The sequence below is a fragment of the Schistocerca americana genome, chromosome 7, assembly GCF_021461395.2.
Source record: "Schistocerca americana isolate TAMUIC-IGC-003095 chromosome 7, iqSchAmer2.1, whole genome shotgun sequence".
NCBI classification, from domain to species: domain Eukaryota; kingdom Metazoa; phylum Arthropoda; class Insecta; order Orthoptera; family Acrididae; genus Schistocerca; species Schistocerca americana.
In genome coordinates, this window is record NC_060125.1 from 231,373,984 (window position 1) to 231,393,069 (window position 19,086).

Here is a 19,086-nt window from a genome sequence, read left to right on the forward strand (position 1 = left end):
AGAGCAAGCTGACTTGATTTCATGTGCTCCATTGCTATTTTGTTGGAACACAGAGATTAGGTGTTTTATTGTGTCACCAAGATGCTTATTGTCCGATGTGCTTTTTGCTTTATGCATTGGTGTGTTCAGCAAAGCTCTATTTTGGCCAGAGTGATGGAAACTGTGCTAACTGATATAATGGTCTGCGTAGATTCGTTTACAATACACCGAGTGACCAAGCCAGTCATCACACTTCAGCTCATCTAAAATAGCAGTGACACCTCCCCCTTCATCTTTGTCTGTCCTTTTACTCACACATGTGGTTCTGAAGTGACCTGCCCTTCCTTTATTAATCTTCCCAGAACTATCCGTGTCTCTTCCGCAATGAAGAAATCATTAAAACTTTCTTTCATTATACAGGGTGGTCCATTGATAGTGACCGGGCCAAATATCTCACGAAATATGCATCAAACGAAAAAACTACAAAGAACGAAACTCGTCTAGCTTGAAGGGGGAAACCAGATGGCGCTATGGTTGTCCCACTAGATGGCACTGCCTTAGGTTAAATGGATATCAACTGTGTTTTTTAAATAGGAACTCCCATTTTTTATTATATATTTGTGTAGTGCGTAAAGAACTATGAATGTTTTAGTTGGACCACTTTTTTCGCTTTGTGATGGATGGTGCTGTAATAGTCACAAACGAATAAGTACGTGGTATCACGTAACAATCCACCAGTGTGAACGTATTTGCTTCGTGATACATTACCCTTGTTAAAGTGGACCGTTTACCAATTGCGGAAAAGGTCAATATCGTGTTGATGTATGGCTATTGTGATCAAAATGCCCAACGGGCGTGTGCTGTGTATGCTGCTCGGTACCCTGGATGACATCATCCAAGTGTCCGGGCCGTTCGCCGGATAGTTACGTTATTTAAGGAAACAAGAAGCGTTCAGCCACATTTGAAACATCTGTGTAGGTGTTTTAGCTGCTGTTGCAGCTAATCCGCACATTAGTAGCAGACAAATTGCGCGAGAATATGGACTCTCAAAAATGTCGGTGTTGAGGATGCTACATCAACATCGACTGCACCCGTACCCTATTTCTGTGCAGCAGGAATTGCACGGCGACGACTTTGAACGTCACGTACAGTTCTGCCACTGGGCACAAGAGAAATTACGGGATGATGACAGATGTTTTGCACGCATTCTATTTAGCGACGTAGTGTCATTCACCAACAGCGGTAACGTAAATTGGCGTAATATGCACTATTGGGCAACGGAAAATCCACGATGGCTGCGACAAGTGGGGCACCAATGACCTTGGCAGGGTAATGTATGGTGAGGCATTATGGGAGGAAGGATAATTGGCCCCCATTTTATCGATGGCAATCTAAATGGTGCAATGTATGCTGATTTCCTACGTAATGTTCTACCGATGTTACTACAAGATGTTTCACTGCATGACAGAATGGCGATGTACTTCCAGCATGATGTATGTCCGGCACATAGCTCGCTTGCGGTTGAAGCGGTATTGAATGGCATATTTCATGACAGGTGGATTGGTCGTCGAAGCACCATACCATGGCCTGCACGTTCACCAGATCTGACACCCCCAGATTTCTTTCTGTGGGGAAGGTTGAAGGATATTTGCTATTGTGATCCACCGACAATGCCTCATAAGATGCATCAGCGCATTGTCAATGCATGTGCGAACATTACGGAAGGCGAACTACTCCCTATTAAGAGGAATGTCATTACACGTGTTGCCAAATGCATTGAGGTTGACGGACATCATTTTGAGCATTTATTGCATTAATGTGGTATTAACAGGTAATCACGCTGTAACAGCATGCATTCTCAGAAATGATATCTTCACAAAGGTACATGTATCACATTGGAACAACCGAAATAAAATGTTCAAACGTACCTACGTTCTGTATTTAAATTTAAAAAAACTACCTGTTACTAACTGTTTGTCTAAAATTTTGAGCCATATGTTTGTGACTATTACAGCGCCATCTACCACAAAGCGAAAAAAGTGGTCCAACTAAAACATTCATATTTCTTTACGTACTACAAGAATATATAATAAAAAACGGGGGTTCCTACTAAAAAAACAAACACAGTGTGTATCCGTTTGACCTATGGCAGCACGATCTAGTGGGCCAGCCATAGCGCCATCTGGTTTCCCCCTTCAAGCTAGACAAGTTTCGTTCTTTGTAGTTTTTTCGTTTGACGCTTATTTCGTGAGATATTTGGCCCGGTCACGATCAATGGACCACCCTGTAGATGTGGAGGACTATGTCTGTGATTTATAGATGTTTCAGAAATAACTGCACTGGTTGCCTTTTGTGATGGTAGAATTTTTATTTTCCCATTACCAGTTTGAAGTCACCTCTTAGTAATAGTTGAGAGCATTTTGTAGCTCTGGCAAGGGAGAAAATGAATGAAATGGGTAACAACAGTATGTGACGAAGTACCTGGAGTAATTTACATAATAATATGATAAAGGTCAACTTGATGATATTACTTACAGGTATTTGATCCCATTGGATTACACATGGTGGATAGATCATTTTAGAAAACATTGTTTATGTTCAACATTTGTGTTAATGAATAACACTACACACACTCTTCCATAGGTAAACATCATGCACTTGCTTTACAGAATATAAACAAACCAGAGATTGTGACATAAGTCAATATTTCTTGGCACTGAAATGACATTTAGCTGGTTTATTATTGTTTATTACGTATCATGGCTGTACCAAGCTTAATGCTTGGGACTTGTATTCAGCAGGAGCCATCCTGATTTGGGTTTTACATGGGTTCTTCAAGTGACTAAGGTGGATGTTAGAAAGGCTCCTTTGATTAACCCATGGCCAACTTTTTGCCCTATCCGCACCTAATCCTACCCTATGCTGTTTATGTTTTACATATTTATATATTATTTCGGTAATGTGTCTTGACATATCCAGTCCTTTATCTTGATATATCCAATACTGTTGTTCTGAATGTTCCACAGGCAAATAAGTAAATAAAAATTGTTTGTGAGCCAGTCATTAGAGCTTAGCATTTTGTTGCCTTCACTTAATGAGAATGACAAGTTATCGGTGCATAAAGAGTGCAGGGGTTTGTGTGTGTGTGTGTGTGTGTGTGTGTGTGTGTGTTTTGGGGGGTGGGGGATTGGAATGGGGTGTTTGGTGTCACAGTTTTTAGAGTTTAATTATTTTTTTTTAATTTCTGAATATAGGTTTGTTTTCTAAGTGAGGTGTGAGGTGTTTTGTGGTTATTGTTGAAAATCTCTGGTTATTGGTGAAAATCCCAAAATTGTTCCAGATGTCCATTTTAAATCCCATGTCTACAATGTGTATGATAAGGAGGTTGTTTTTTATATCAGTAACTGAATGGCTATTTTGTGCCCAGCGAAGCTGGGTTAATTTAGATTTATTAAACATAGTTCATTGGTGTGCTATTCATATTAAATTTCAAAGTCTCTTCCTGTTTGCTCTGTGAATATCAGGTGCAGTTGTCATCAGTTAATTTATATATATATACCAAAATGTGGTAAGAAGGGTGGGCTATTTTAGCCGTATGAATTGTTTTGCTGCTTATGTGAAAACTTATTTTGACCTTGTGTTTAAATGTTTCGCGGCTGTGGGCATACATGTGTGCCGTTTAGGTAATGTGTCCAGACAGAGGTGTACATGTACACCTAGCAGATAGAATGTCCAGAAGGATATAGGCATCCTTTTACACCCGGCAAGTAGAAAGGTCTGACAGCTAAGGGCATTTATGTATGCGGTAGCAAGTAAACATGCACTTTAGAATGGCAACTCATTGTTGTCTGCATTTCAGTATTCCTGCCAGTGCTGTCGTCAGCTGCTCTTCTTCAGCTGCCCCTGGTTCCTTTCAGCTTAAAGAGTCAATCTATTAGATGCAGTTTGATTTCCTAACTTACACAAGACAAAAGAGACAAACGTATCTTATCTGAAGGACACGAATAATGAATGGATATATCAGATGTTGCAAAAGGCGAACATTGCAACAAAATTCATGCAGTTTCTCAGCAACACTTACCGCCCCAGGGACTGGCAGACAGTGTGCATGGCAAAGTAAATATTTATTTGATTTCCGAATCTACAAGGTACACACAATATGAACATACATAATCTGAAAAGGCATGGTTTGCTATACAGAACTGATGAATTATGTTTCAAAAGGCGAACAATTCAGCAAAATGTGTTCAGTATCTCAGCAACATTTCCTGTCCCAAGAAACAGAAGGTGGTCAGAGTTTTGGGTGTCCTCACAAGGAATTGCTCACTTTAAATTATCTTGACGTGTATTTGTCTGCTATTGATGAAAATTTAACAAGTTATAAGCACAAATATTGGCATTGTAAATCTCATTTACAGAAATTTCAAAACACAAAAAAGGTATCATTTTTCTAAAATCATTTTTTCTTAACACAGAATAAGTTTATAACAGAAAGTTTGCATTAGTTGTGAAGCCTAATTTAGGGTTATTATAAACTGCAGCCATTATGACTTTATAATGTGATACTGATTATAAAAGGAGTATTATTGAAGAGTAGGTCTATGGGTGCTGGTAAGCCCGACTAACCTACAGTGCTTGTTGCCTACACAGCCCAGGTGCACAATCAAGTTTATGGGACCTGTTGTGGTAAGAGCTATGGCTTTGCTGTTGGTCAGCAAGCATTGCATACCCTGAATTTCTTCAAACCAATACTGCATTGATACATCTGTCTGTAAAGAGGGGCATGAAATGGGATTTTGGTTTGGAGAATAATATTTTTCATGGGGAAAGGGGGTATGGTCTTTGCTTTTCCAAGCTAGATAAACCAGTGCCTACACAGCAGCACATGGCTGCAGCTGAGAATGGTGCCAAGGGGCATACAATTAAAATTCTGTCTGATGTCAGTAGTATGCCCTTTATAGCCTTGCACTAATCTTTCAGTGTTGATATCCACTCTAAGCCAGTGGAAATATAGAAGTGTCGTCAGTCCACACAGAAATGAGAACATGAAAAAAGTTCTAACCATTTGAATGTGCACACAGTTAAAACATATCTTGTAAGTCCAGAGTACAAGCCAGGCCAAGTCCATGATACAAATTAAATTTCATCCCAGGAGTGGAGTCCCCAGTTAATAAAAGGATATACAATACCCAAATGAGATTGAATGCTCTCCATTCCAGTGTAATATGAATTTGGTGAGCAGCGTATGGCGGTGGTGCTGACTTGACAGTCGGTGGTGTGCACAAGCCACAATGCAGTGTTTTATTCTGACACTTGATCATGCTGCCATCTGGCAGCCACCCCTGAGCCACCTGGTGCCAACATGGGTTAGTTGATTAGTGAAGGCTTGCTTTGTTGCAGTGCAAAATATTATAGTCAGGTGACAGCGATACAAGATGAGCAGTAGCACTGTCCCTCCCCTGTACCATGGGCTGCCATGTAATATGCAGGAAGGCCTCCTGGTCATCAGATACCACCGCCCACAACACAGGCAGAAGCTCCCTATTTGTGGTAGGGCTGGAGAAGGCTCTGGCAATGAAACTTCCAGGGGCAGACACTTTGCAGTGTGACACCAGCTGTCAGGGACTGCAGAGTGAGAGTTGTGTGGATGTCTGGCTCCTCTCTGGGGCAGAAGTAGGAATATGCTGGGGCAGTTTCTGCAGTCCACCCGACTACTTTGCCCATTGAAGTACTATGTCTTCCACTGGTCCTTGACTATTGTGGGGGTAAAGACATTGGAAATGTGGGGGAGCACAGTGTAGAAAGCCGGACCATAGAAAGAGAAGGTGCCTCAAGGGCTGGTGGAGAGGATGGAAAACTAAGATCCGGTACAGGGGACAGCTTGGGAGGTCTGCGCGGGGCTGGCAGGGGCCACTGTCTCCCCCCCCCCCCCCCCCACACCACCACCACCACCCCCCCTGCCCCCACCCCCACACCCCCCACACCCCTCCACAGGCAGAAAACACGTGGACACCTCTGCCCCTGGCACACCTTCAGCATACTTCATCTGCGTTTTAAATGTGCATATGAGGCATTTTGCTTTCGCATTGGGTTAGATGTGAAAAGGGGGGGGGGGGGGCACCTAGACCTGGTGAACGCAAAGGTAAATTGTGTCCTGTTACGCCACGATTGTGTGTGGAAGACCTTCAGTGGAGATGGACTGGGTGAGGGCACACATGGTAGACTCCTTGATCATGAAGCAGCAGTTGATAATGTATGGGAACCGGGAGTGTGCAGCAAAGACAAGCAACTAAAATGCATCCAAGACAAGGGCCCACAAAATCCAATTTGGATGCCTTCCCATGGCTGCCTGGGTTCCCACCACTGGGAGCGACATTGCCACTAAGAGGCCTGATGACTTGACATTTGGGACTCGTAGTAATTCATTGTTCAGTTGCCTGGTCAACACATGGCCAGTAGACGTAGCAGTGACCAATCATCATCCTGTGATGCCCTCTAGTGACTATTATGCAACAGCCAAAGGACGCCCTGCCATAGGAAATCTGGAATGACTGTCCATGGCACAGCATGTTCAGTTGTAAACAGTCTCACAATCAATAGGAGTCAGTCTGTAGGACAGCACAAAAAAATATGGATGGGGTCCAACACTTAGGACAAAGATTGTTATGGTCAATCCCCCTGGTTGTGTTGCGCCACCTGGCAGAGAACAGAATCTACACAGGTAGCCTGAGCTCGTATGTGGAAAGTTGTCTACCACCTGCTGAGCTTCCTCATTGAGATAAAAGCAAAGGATTTCCGTCCATTTAAAGCTGTTGTTGGGATCCATAGGAAACTAAGTGAGAGCATCTACATTCTAACACTGAACCACTGGGCAAAAGTGAATCTCATAATGGTAATAGCTGAGGACAAAGGCACAGTTGCAGTCTGTGGGGTCTTCTCCAGCAGGTGCACTGCAAGGATAAAGACAGCAACTAATAGCTTGTGGTCCATGACAAAGTCACACCATATAAAAACATGAAATTTCTTCATCACATAAATAACAGCAAGTGTCTCATCAATTTGGGAATAAATCCTTCGTGCCGCATTGAGTGTCTTGGGGGCAAACGCTATTGGCTGCTCTGTACTGTCGGAATTGTAATGGGCCACCACAGCCCCCTGGCCAAACTGGGAAGCATCAGTAGCCAAAACAATCTGCTTATCCATCTGAAATGTGTCAAGGCAAGGGGATGAATAAAGACTGTCCTTCAAAGCAGTGAGTGCTTGGTCGCACAGTCTTCCAAACAGATGGCACGCCCTTTTTCAGTAACAGGTTAAGAGGATGCGCGATGATAGCCACCTGTGGGATTACTGTATGACAATAAACAATTTTGCCCAGAAAAACCTGGTTTGTGGCTCAAAGAAGAGCACCAATGGCAGTGACGTGACTGTTCATCTGCTGGATCACCCAGTGAGAAATGATGTGGCTAAGGTACTCAATAGAGAGCTGAAAGAAGTGTCATTAGTCCAGATTGCAGTTGAGACCCAAGTCATGCAGAGCTTGAAATAAAGCTAAAGGTACCACAAATGTTCCTTGGTGGGAGGTTCTGTGACCACAATATTTTCCAAATGCACATCATTTGAGTTACCCCAAGAAATTCTGAAAAAGAGTGGGAGCACTTCCTATCCGAAAAACCAATTGTTTATACTTGTGGAGACCGTAGGGAGTGTTGATGATGCGTAACTGCTGAAATGGCTCATCAAGCAGGAGCTGCAAATACTCCACCAACAGAGCCACCTTTAAAAATGCTGTCCTCCTGCCAGTTTCCCCACGAATTCATCTGAACACTGGATGGGGTATATGTCAACCACAGCCCGTGTATCGATTGTGATCTTAAAATCGCTGCATGTACTGAGTTTGCTAAATGATTTTTTTGAGTATCACTTATGGCGTACCAAGTGCTAGGATGAAATAGGTTCACTCACCTCCATAGCTGATGAGGGTGATATGGATGGTTAAATCTGTAGCCTTGCTGAGTCCAGACAAAGTAATGTCCATAAAATCCTTGTAAAGTTCATAAACTTCCTGGTGCGGCACATGGTTGAAAACTGGGTTTTCCAAATTGTTGACTGTGAACCCAAAATGCCATGGAGGCATCCAGGCCAAACAAGTTCTTCCTAAAAGCACTGTCTAACATATGCCGTGTCTGCTGTAAATTGTCAAAGAATGGGGATCTGTTGTCTGTCGTAGGCTACAATACGACATGTAGCGGGAGACAACAGCAGCTTACTGAGGCACAGGTATTGTGAGAATTGATAAGAGAAGCTATTGCATCTGTATTTACTTGCAACTGAAGTGGCTTCCATTGATACACATTGATTAACAAATTCTTAGAAACTGTTTCAGAAGTGGCACACGCAGTGCTGACGATATTAATATCCGTCAGGCGAAGCCCAAGATTGCTGCAGTATGTCCTTCCTTCCGACAGCGATGGTTGGAGGACCAATACTTCGGGCAGACATGGTGGTAATGTTGACTAAAACGAGCAGTAAAGGTGACCGTGGGAAACAACCCACCTTGGATGTGTTTCCGTGTTGTATGGCTTATGGGCATGATGCACCACCACAATGTCCACTTCCGAGGATGTGCCTGAACCCGAGTGCCTGCTGTTGTCAATGTTGACAGTGGCCACGTCTGCCCAAGAATCCAGCAAGTGGCCTGCTGCATGAGAAACTTCAGATGATTGAGCAGCAGAAAAGACCTCTTCCAAGGTGGGGGTCTTCATATTCTAGTGCCCTTTGGCATACCTCTTCATCTGGGGCTGCCTAAATGATATACCAGTCCTGAACATAGCATCATTGTAAGACTCCTTATACTGAGAGGTAACTAAGCAGCACTTTTGACTGAGACCATACAACTCTGTAACCCAAGCGTGATACGATTGATGAGGTTGCTTCCTGCACTGATGAAATTCCACCATTCAGTAAATTATATGAGTATGCCAGCAATAATAAGACACCAGTAAGCAAAAAATTTCGTGAAATGATAGGGAAGTGGATTCCTGAAACAGGGCACACTTTCTGAACAAGTGGTAGATATGGGGCGTAGTCCACAACAGAAAAAGAGCCTAATTGGTTTCCGTCTGTTACCTTGAAGGTGGCGAAGTATTGGCCAAAATGCTTCTCGTATGCCTCCCAGCCCTCTGCAGACTCATTGTAGCTGGAGAAGGGAGGCAGATGGACCAGTAGTTGCCGTGGCTTTGCCAGTAAAGTCTGGTCAATTCCTTGTCCGACATGGCCACGTGTTCGTGCTGTTGGAGTTCCAAACATCACTGGCTTTTTCAGCTGCTGTTGCAGTTAACTTTGTAGTACCACCACCAGGGACATGATGGTTGTCATCAAATTGGTGAGAAACGTGGGAGTCTTAACTGCACTCATTGCCAATTGTGTACTAAGCTCACACACAAAGTTCTAACTGTTTTAATCCGAACGGTTTATTCCGTACAAGTCCAGAGTACAAGCCAGACCCGGCCCAAGATACAAATCGTGATTCATTTCAAGAGCAGAGTCCGAGATATTAAATGAGAGTTAGTGGTCTTCACTCCGGAGTTCTGTGAAGGTTTGTTGGTCGGTGTGGTCGAGGTGATGCTGACCGTTAGCAGTGTGTGTGGGCCCCAGTGCAATGCTATTTTCTGATGTTGATCGTGCTGCCACCAGGCAGCTGGTGACATGCTGCATCGTGGTGATGCGGGTGAGTCGAATAGCGATGGCTCTCGATGGTGTCTTGTGAAATGTTGTGGTAGCCTTGGCTGCGGTGGCAGTAGAAGAAGAATGGACCCTCATGTGTGCCAGTGCGCTTCATGTAACTATTTTAAAACTTCCATTTTCAAATACTATCTAGTAGTTATTACTCTGTAATTTTCTGTCACAGATAGTCTTGTTTAAAAATTTCAAAGTTGAATGTGGGGGTCATTAGGGTAATAATTTCATTGTGTTTTTCTGGTCACAGGACCTGTAAATGAATTTTAAATTTGTTGATTGGCTCTCATTTTTTGGGTATGATCTTTGTGTATGTGTGACTAAAAAAATGAAACATTAAAATTCTAATACATTTGCAGTGTGTTGTTGTGGTCTGCCTCTGGTATGCTGTTGCAAAAGTACCAGTTTTCCATGTCCAGCATTACTCACTTGTGATGACAGCACTCCATTTCCCTTTGTACCTTCATTCCATAAAAAAAAAAAGCTATTTTTTCCATGTCGAAACTGTCTTTAAAAAGTCTTTCTTTCATTTACTTTTCAAACGGTCGTGTTATCTTTAAGTATGCGAGTGAAAGCAATGTCATTTACATTTAAACTTTTACAAAAATTCTTCATAAGCATCAATTTTAATACCCAGTGTCAGTTGTACACTTGGCTCTATCAATGACCGATGCATGATATTTTCATTCAATGAGTGAATAAATACCTCTGGTCACTTTTTTGCAAATGATGTTTGTCTCTTGCATGGCCATTCCCTTGCACAGGAAGCAGTAAACAAATAGCAATCCTAATATTGTGAGAGTAACTTTAAAATATCCACAGTCTTGTATTTGATATGTTTCTTTTGTATTGGTAAAGAGTCGTCATATTGAAGATTTACTTTGTGTGTAGGGAAAGTGGAAAAAGTTATCTGCTAAGTCAAGACATGGATGAAAGCGTATGTTGAGTGTTTGACAGACCGTCATTGAAGAGGATTGTGATGAAAAATAAGAGGCCAGCAGCACCCAAAATATCTACAGAAATGAAAGTCATACTAGCAAATCCTGTGAGTACCAAAACAATGTGAAGGGAACTCTGTAATCTGGGAATTGCAGGAGAGATGGAATTCTAAAACCACACACCAGTGATGCAAATGCCTCTTGGCAGGAAAATGTGTTGCTGAAGCCATAAAATCTGGACTACAGAGCAATGGAAGAAAGTAGTTTATTCGGATGAGTCTTTTTGCACATTGTTTCCAACTTCTGGCCGAGTTTACATTTGGAATACACCATACCATGCTTACTACGCAGACTGCATGGTGTCAAGTGAAGATGGTGGGGGTTCAGTGATAATCTGCACAGCCATATTATGGTATTCCGTGAGCTCCATGGCCACTCAGCAAGGATGGATTACTGCCAAGGATTGTGTGACCTGTTTGGCTGATCAAATCCATCCCATTTTACAATATTTGTTCCTCCGATGATGATGTGTTCCAAGATTTGAGGGCCCCTGTTTACACAGCTCCCATCATCCAGGACCGATTTTGTGAATTGTCGCATCTCCCCTGTACACCAAAATCACCAGACCTCAATATTATGAGGCCTTTGTGGTCTATTTTGGAGAGAAGAATGTGTAATCGCTATCACCTCCATCACTGTTAACTGAACTTGCCACTGTTTTGCAGGAAGTGTAGTATAAAATTACTTTTAAAATGACATAGGACTTATTGTTATTCATTTCGAGATGTCTAGAAGCTGTTTTGAATGCCAATGGTTTTTGTACACTGCATTGGGCATGTTACAGTGATGTGTTTTTGGTATTTCATTGTTTTTGTCTACTCCCTGTGATTTTATTACACAATAGTTAAGATGTTTGGACGGATGACTGATCAAGTGTAGTTACGCTGTTTTGTCAAACCTTGACATGATGGGATTGTGGCCGTGTAAAAATAGTTTTATACTTTATAAAAAATAAAAAAAATATTCTTCTATTAATGGTGGCTGATTCTGAGGAAAATTCTCCATTAAGATATACAAAGCGACAGCGAACAGTTGCCATGGATCAGGATCAGGATTCTGCATTGTATTCATTGCATCTGACTAATCTCGTCTTTGTAGTATGTGGGGTTACCTTCAGTTTTAACGAACTACTCCTGTTGGTCAGTTCTGTTACCATTTGCAACAGCAAATTCATTGTGGGGCATATATTATACTAGCGAATCCAGTGAAGCTTCGCAAATGATAATTACTTTTGGAAATACGATGTGTGTCCTAATCTCCTTTCCCCTTTCCCCCTGTCCATCTCCTCCTCCCCCCCCCCCTCTGTCCATCATTCTGCTCCCCCTCCCCCCATTTCTCTGACCACCTCCCCCCACCCCTCTCTCTGTTTCTCTCTACATCCTCCTCTGCCTCTCTGTCTATTACCTTCTTCCTGCTCTCTATGTCAATTTGCTCTTCCCCTCTCTGACCTTGATCCTGTTTTATTATTCTTGCCAACCAAACCTTGATGGGAGCTGAAGTTGCCTCCATTGAATAGGTAAATCGGTTGGGTTTATTGGTATACAGGGAAAGAGAGACCTCTCCTGCTGCTGGATCTGTGAGGATGGTAGCTTCAGTAACAATATTTGATATAGTTTTAATCTGCAAAAGGGTAGGATTACATAGTTTTGGACGATTCAGATTCCATAATAGTTTTCTGATCGTAAGCTGATAAGCCATAAACACAACTTTGTTTTCTGCTAAAACCAACTGGGAGTTAGAAAGCAAAACATCACATAGTTTTGTGTACAGGTTTTGTTTAAAATTATATATAAGGAAAGAGAATATGTATAGGAGAAACAATTTGTCTGATGGTTTAAACACCCTGTAATCATTGTTAAAACTGATTGTAAGAAACAAAACAACAGATTTTCACAAAATGTTAGTTTCTTTCTCGAAGTCTGTTGTAATAGAAACTTTTATCTTGTTGTTATAACCTATGTCTGAATGTTTATTAGGATATCGTGAAAAATTTGAAGTGAATTTTGGCTTTTCAGTGAGTTGAGTAGTAGGAGCTTGTTGTGTTACGTCCGCACTATAACACAATAAATATTCCGTGATAACCAAATTTATTTGACCTTCTGCCACTCAAAACAAAACTTAAGTTCGACTACACAACACTTCACTGGCTGTAGCACCAAGGAGAAATCAGACTCACTAGTAGAGAATACAAGTCCAGACCACTGCCAACCAGTCGATACCGACGCGTCGCAAGTTTCCAGCCAGGGAGGCCACAGTACGGTTCGGTCGTCGTGAATCCAGCAGCCGGGTAGTAACACAGTCATTAGCGAAGATTGAACTGGTTAAACGGGCTCAGGGAGCTCGCTTAAATCCGCAGGTCCGGCCAATCAGTGTGTTGGTAGATGGCGCCCTTATACGGTTGCTCACTCTGGTGGCAAGGGCAGTGCCACCAGGGTAATTCGTATCGATAGTGGTGTGTGTACGCTGCCGCTAACCCCGCGACGATGCGTCCAGTGGCGCCAGTTGTTGACATCGTGTGCGTCGCCAGCTGTACTCGCTGTGTGCCGCGCGTGTTGTAGCACGCCGTGCCGAGCTGATGGCTGCTGTGCGGTGGCCGATACGACAGAGCTGGGCATCAGTCAGTTGGAAATATTTCTCAGGCTTCACGTGCTGATTGTGCTGCCTGTCCAGCTGGTACTTCTAGAGCCTTGTGAGGGACACAGGCTGTAGGGATGGGAGGAGGCCAGGTGGGGATGGGTGGGGGAATGAATGAGAGCCAAATACACAGCTATTGCAACTACCACCATTATGCTCCCTACCACTGACGACGACGGTTTGTACAGTTGGTAACAGCTTTTTTTCGTGCACAATTACTGTTTGTACGAACATGTGGTGTGTTGTATACCAGCTGGCTACTCTGTTTGCAACCACAGGTACCCGCCAGTCTAAAAGTTATTTTAATCAAAGTGTAGGATATACAGCTTTTGATTTTATCTTCATAAAGTCTCCTTTGTTCATAGGAAGAATCATACAATAATAAGTCATTAGTATTAATACAGTTAGTAGACTCCCATTGAAATATCAGCAGTCTGAATGACATACAAATACTTCCCCAATTGTTTGTGCATTGAGGTTGGACAAACATGTAGTACACTGTATGAGATGTCCATTTTCTGTTGTAGTCTTCCATCTTAGAGCTAGAGTACAAACAGTATGCACTTTTCCCATAGAAGACACAATTGAACGCTTTATCAAAGTAAATGTCACTTCACCACAAATGTAGCGAAGTTATTTATGTTATTAGTATAGTAATGAGAGGTGGTGTTGGCATTTTTCTGTTAATAGCAGATTGCTAGCTTGAAGCGTATCACAATATGGCTATCATGAAAGTGATTTGAGAAGTGTAGAAAAAGGACTATTTTTTATAAGAAAATATCTTAAAAATGAAGACCTTTTATTTGGCCTCCGGAAGTAGATCGTGTGATGAACGCTTGAAAGGCCCTCACGGGATCATATGATGATACCATGATGTGAGAATTCAACATTCTCAGGCACTCCTACCAACCTTCAAACTCTCCTGAAAAAAGGGTGATTTTCAGGCAGTGGCTACAGTTCAAAAACTTGGGCAAATATGCAAATTTAAATGCCAGTTTCAAATTCAGTGGAGCTAGATAAAAAAGCTTTAGCTTATTTAATAACCATAAATAACATGATGTGTGTAGTAGCACTCCTATAACTACATTGTAGTCTATTCCACAAGGAAATAGTTTAAACCTTGGTGGAGAAGATGCATTCGGATCCTTTGAGATTTTCCATTCTGTTTGTATGAAAACCCTTCCGCAGTATTCAATAATGTGTATATTGAAACTTCCTGGCAGATTAAAACTGTGTGCCCGACCGAGACTCGAACTCGGGAGTCTCGGTCGGGCACACAGTTTTAATCTGCCAGGAAGTTTCATATCAGCGCACACTCCGCTGCAGAGTGAAAATCTCATTCTGGAATGTGTATATTTGTGAAAATATAGGGTTTCCTGACTAAAAAGTTGGGATGTGTTTGGAAATCTAGATAATGCATTTGTGTTGACATGTTGGTTAATCTAGCTGTACAGAACTGAATATTTATAATCATGTAAATGTGATGCCTTCACTGTAGTCTTCAAGCAGTTCTATCTGTGAAGCTTGAATGTGAACCAGAGAGAGTAACCAGTGGCTCATGGTCTGTGTAAGTATACAAGAAATTTGCATATGTCACAAATTATTGCAAAAACTTTGCTTACTATTTGTGAATAAATAGCCTTCCTGAGCTGAAATCAACAGACAGTGTTGATATGGTTTCCAGGCAACTTGGTCTGCAGTAGCTGGATCTGCTTGTGTGGCATTGTCATTTATTCATACAGTGCAGACTTTAATGTCTAGTATTTATGTCCTTATTTATTTGAGTTATATTGGAAGAAACATGCCCTACACTGTGGCTGAGTGCCCTCATAGCTAAAATCAAAAAGGACTGTCACCTGTTCTTCGTTTGTGTTGTCTTTGACTTTCTTGTTACCTGTGTAATAACAGGAAATAATTCTTTCTCGTGTTGATAACTTGCGAAACTGAGTTAATTCCTTGTCACCAAATGTATCATACCATTCCAATACTGCAGTGGTAAAGAAAAAGTAGAACAAATACCAACATTCATTAATCTTATCACACAGATACTAAGATGTTAGTTCAGAGAGAAACTAATTTATGTATGCCTTACAATATGAATGTATTTAATGGAAAATGAAAGCTCCCGTGGCACCTCTGAACACTCCGTAGACACTGGTTTAAAAGGAGCTTTTTGGAAGGGCTGTATAACTTTGTGAAATGTCCTGTAGTTGCTACAGTGGGTTGAAGAGAGTATCCTGATCACTCTTCAGTTTGCAGACAAACTGAAGTTAGAAATACAGAGGGAATTAGGTTAAATGGCATGCTCCATTGAGATTCTTCACAATTAGCTGTGTACATTTTAAAGCACAACATTTTGACGAGGATTTCAGTTTTACGTTGGGGGACTTTATTAGGGTGACAAAGTGATGATTTAATGACTGTGACTTGTGATGTTCCCTTTAATATGCTACCATAGTGTAGTTTTAACCAGATCTTGCATAAACTATGTTCCAAATAGTAACATATTACGTATATATTGCCAGAAATTCATGGGAAAAATTAAATTATTCATGTACATTTTGTGCTGCTTACAGTAGTACAGTGAGAGTAAAATGAGTATGCGCTGCTCGCCTGACTGGCGAACTGATCTTTGAATACATGGGAAATATGTAACAATCTCTCAGTATGTGCAAAAATGGACAGAAGTTTGTTCTTTTATTTCTTCACAGTTAACTTGCCACAGCTTGAACAAGCATTTTATGTAATGTTAATTATGTGTTGTTGAAGTTTTGGATAATTAATGTCAACTGTGACATTGAAAATAGTTATAAAAGCGAGCTTAAATTGTCAAAGTAGTATACATTGTAAAAAAAGTTAAAAAATATGTTTTATTTTTTACTATTGTAGTTAATTTTCTATAATATTTTCGTTTATTGATCCTAACGTCTTTACTGCAACAGGCTCTCGTAACAGAGACTTTTTTAACAACTGACCATAATTTATTATTATTTTTGAATACAGGTACCCGTGTCGTCTTTGTCCCAAGGCATTTGGATGGTCAACAGATCTCAAGAGGCACATCCTTACACACACAGGGGAACGACCCTTCAAATGCCGCAGCTGTGATGCAACATTTACCCGAAACTTTCTTCTTCAGAAACATGAGAGTCGTGTCCATGTAGAAGGTCCAAACTTAAACACTGGAGATTCAAGTGATGAAAACTTCACAACTATGGAAAAGAAGAGAAAGAGATCCAATGGAGAACTGTCATCACGCTGCAATGGTGTTTCGTGCTTTGTCTGAAACACGTTTTGTGAAACTGTGGCAGGTCTAGTATGGAAAACAATAGGGAAAGGTTAGTTTGCTTCTCACCATATGGAGGAGGCGTTGAGTCACAGATAGGCACAATAAAAACATATTCTACCATTCTTTTTTATTGTGCCCATCCACACACATTTTGTAAATCCATTGACTTGTTCAGTATTACTGATAAATGGTCTTCTGACGTGTATGTGAGCTGTTGCTACAGAATTTATGCACCAGTGGTAATGATTTGATTTCTCACATCTGTGAGCTATTGTCATATGGAAATCCCAAATTCTAGTTTAACAGATAATTTTCTATCCTAATGCAAAAGTCTTCATTGCATCGTCAAGCTGGTTATGAAAAAAACAGTTACTTTTACAGATTCCTGTTTTACTTTTTAAAGGAATGGACGCCAATTGGATTAGTTTCAAATGAAAAGTGGGGAAAGAATGACTGTCATCATCCAGGCAAAAATGCACGAAGGATACCTAGTAAGGCACAAAACAGCATGAGTGTCATTGCAGCAGACTGCATCAAATGTTATTTAATCATTGTGAGATAACATTGCATCAGTAAACAACATAGAAATTGAAGAGATTTAAGTGTTAGGAATTGTGTTAAGGCAGAAAGAAACATGGCTGTATATTTGCGTTGCCTTTAACCTATCTCGTAAGTACTTATATATTCACTTGTAGCACGTGTTGGAGTGCAAAATGCCCAAAAAGAGCCTTATTGAATTTTATACAGCTAAATCTTACTAGAAAATTGAGATTATTATTGTTAACTGTCAGGGTATAATATTATTGCTGCCTTCATAATTACTTCCGCAAAAGTTCAACTGCAGGCTAAGGCCTTTTTTTTATTTATTTTACAAAACCATTTAATATCTTTCCAGCTAACAATTCAGTTTACAATACATTTTAAGAACTTGCTGAGAATGTCTTAAAGCATTGTTCAATATTTTCTTACATCCAGCTGCTATATTCGTTGACATGGTACTTGTGTACCAAGTGTTACAATTTACTTGAATGTTTTTATATCTTTTGCTGGTGCACTTAAAAATTGTTTTGGAGATAGTCATTTATAATTCATTTGCAATGAGGAAACCACCATTTTGCTGTAAAACAGTGAAAATTTCATGATGGATGTAACAGATTTCATCAGGATCATGGTTTTTGAATATTAGTTAAATATGTTCATTTTTTGGGCAAGGAATAAAATTTCAACTCGTCAGTCCAAAGACGTCTGCAGTTGTATGTTATCACAGCGGTTTGGATTTCCAGTTTGAAGTGAAACAAAGTACGAAAAGAAAAACCTGAAAAATAGATCTCTATCAACACCAGAGGTGTGTTGACATGTTTGAAGCATTAGATTTTCAATTAGTTTATTGATGACCAATATGTATCTACAAATTAAGCTCCTTATACTTTAATTTAACATTGAAAATCATAGCAAGACATGCAGTATTGATGATGATATGGTTTGGAAGGAAAGAAATCTTTTGTTTTTGCAACAGTCCTGGTTGTTTATTGCCAGTTAATTTATTTTAAATAGGAATTTTGATTTCTGAAAATATTGACATGATTATGGTTTGTTACATAAACTTTTTATGATTTCCACACAATAAGACGCAGGAAAGTCTTCAAAAGTCACAGATATCTAAAGTATAGCTAATCAAATCATTGCTCTTGTCCTGGAAGAATTGACGTAGTTGTAACATACAGACAGTAGTGTTTTTAAATGGATGTTTGAAGGTATAGTCTAAAATGCAATGTATGTTCTTCTGTAAGTGAACCAACATCTTTCTTGTTGGTGAGTGCACTGTATCAATTTTTTTGCACCTAAGTGTTTATTCAACGTCTCTCTTTCTGTAGCTTCTTATTACACACAAGATAATATTTGATGCTCACCATGTAATTTTATTTGTTTTCCCTGAACATATGTAAGCGAATATACTGTATTGCAAGCAATTTTTTCCACATTTTTTAAAACTACTTTGGTGCAAATTAATTTCATTTACCAACCTCCTTTGACATTGTCTCACAGGTGTTCAAGACAGTTTTCATAGATCATATTTAATGCAGAAATTTTTTGATAACTGTATATTCAGAAATGATGGCAATATTTTTATAATACGAAATTTTTGTAACTGAACAATAACTATGACAATATTTGTTGGTGAATTGAATATGTATTATAACTGAGAAATTTGAGCATTGCAAAAGAAAATATACTTGTGGCTCTATGATAGTACAAGATTAGTCATGTTCAAAGCTATAGTTTACTTCAACATATATTATGGCTGTCTACTGTGGATGACTGATTCCTTGGTGTGTAAACTGGAAATGATTTTAAACATTATTTAATGTTAAATGGGTGAGAGCAGTGGTATAGGTCATGTAGCTCACTGGGAAATTTTGAAACTAGAATTTCTGTAAAATACATATTTTT

The 19,086-nt window shown here is 40.4% G+C and overlaps 1 protein-coding gene across 2 annotated transcripts in view; it reads left to right on the plus strand.

Annotated features, from left to right (window-relative positions):
• The window catches only part of LOC124622127 (zinc finger protein 732-like), a 44,775-nt gene extending 26,047 nt beyond the window's left edge, over positions 1 to 18,728 (plus strand). For both annotated transcript variants that reach the window (XM_047147743.1, XM_047147741.1), the window contains exon 4: positions 16,350 to 18,728. In XM_047147743.1, the coding sequence (XP_047003699.1) occupies positions 16,350 to 16,632 (283 nt within the window). In that variant the 3' untranslated portion in view covers positions 16,633 to 18,728. The remainder of the gene's footprint in view (positions 1 to 16,349) is intronic.
• Positions 18,729 to 19,086: the final 358 nt, after the last annotated feature.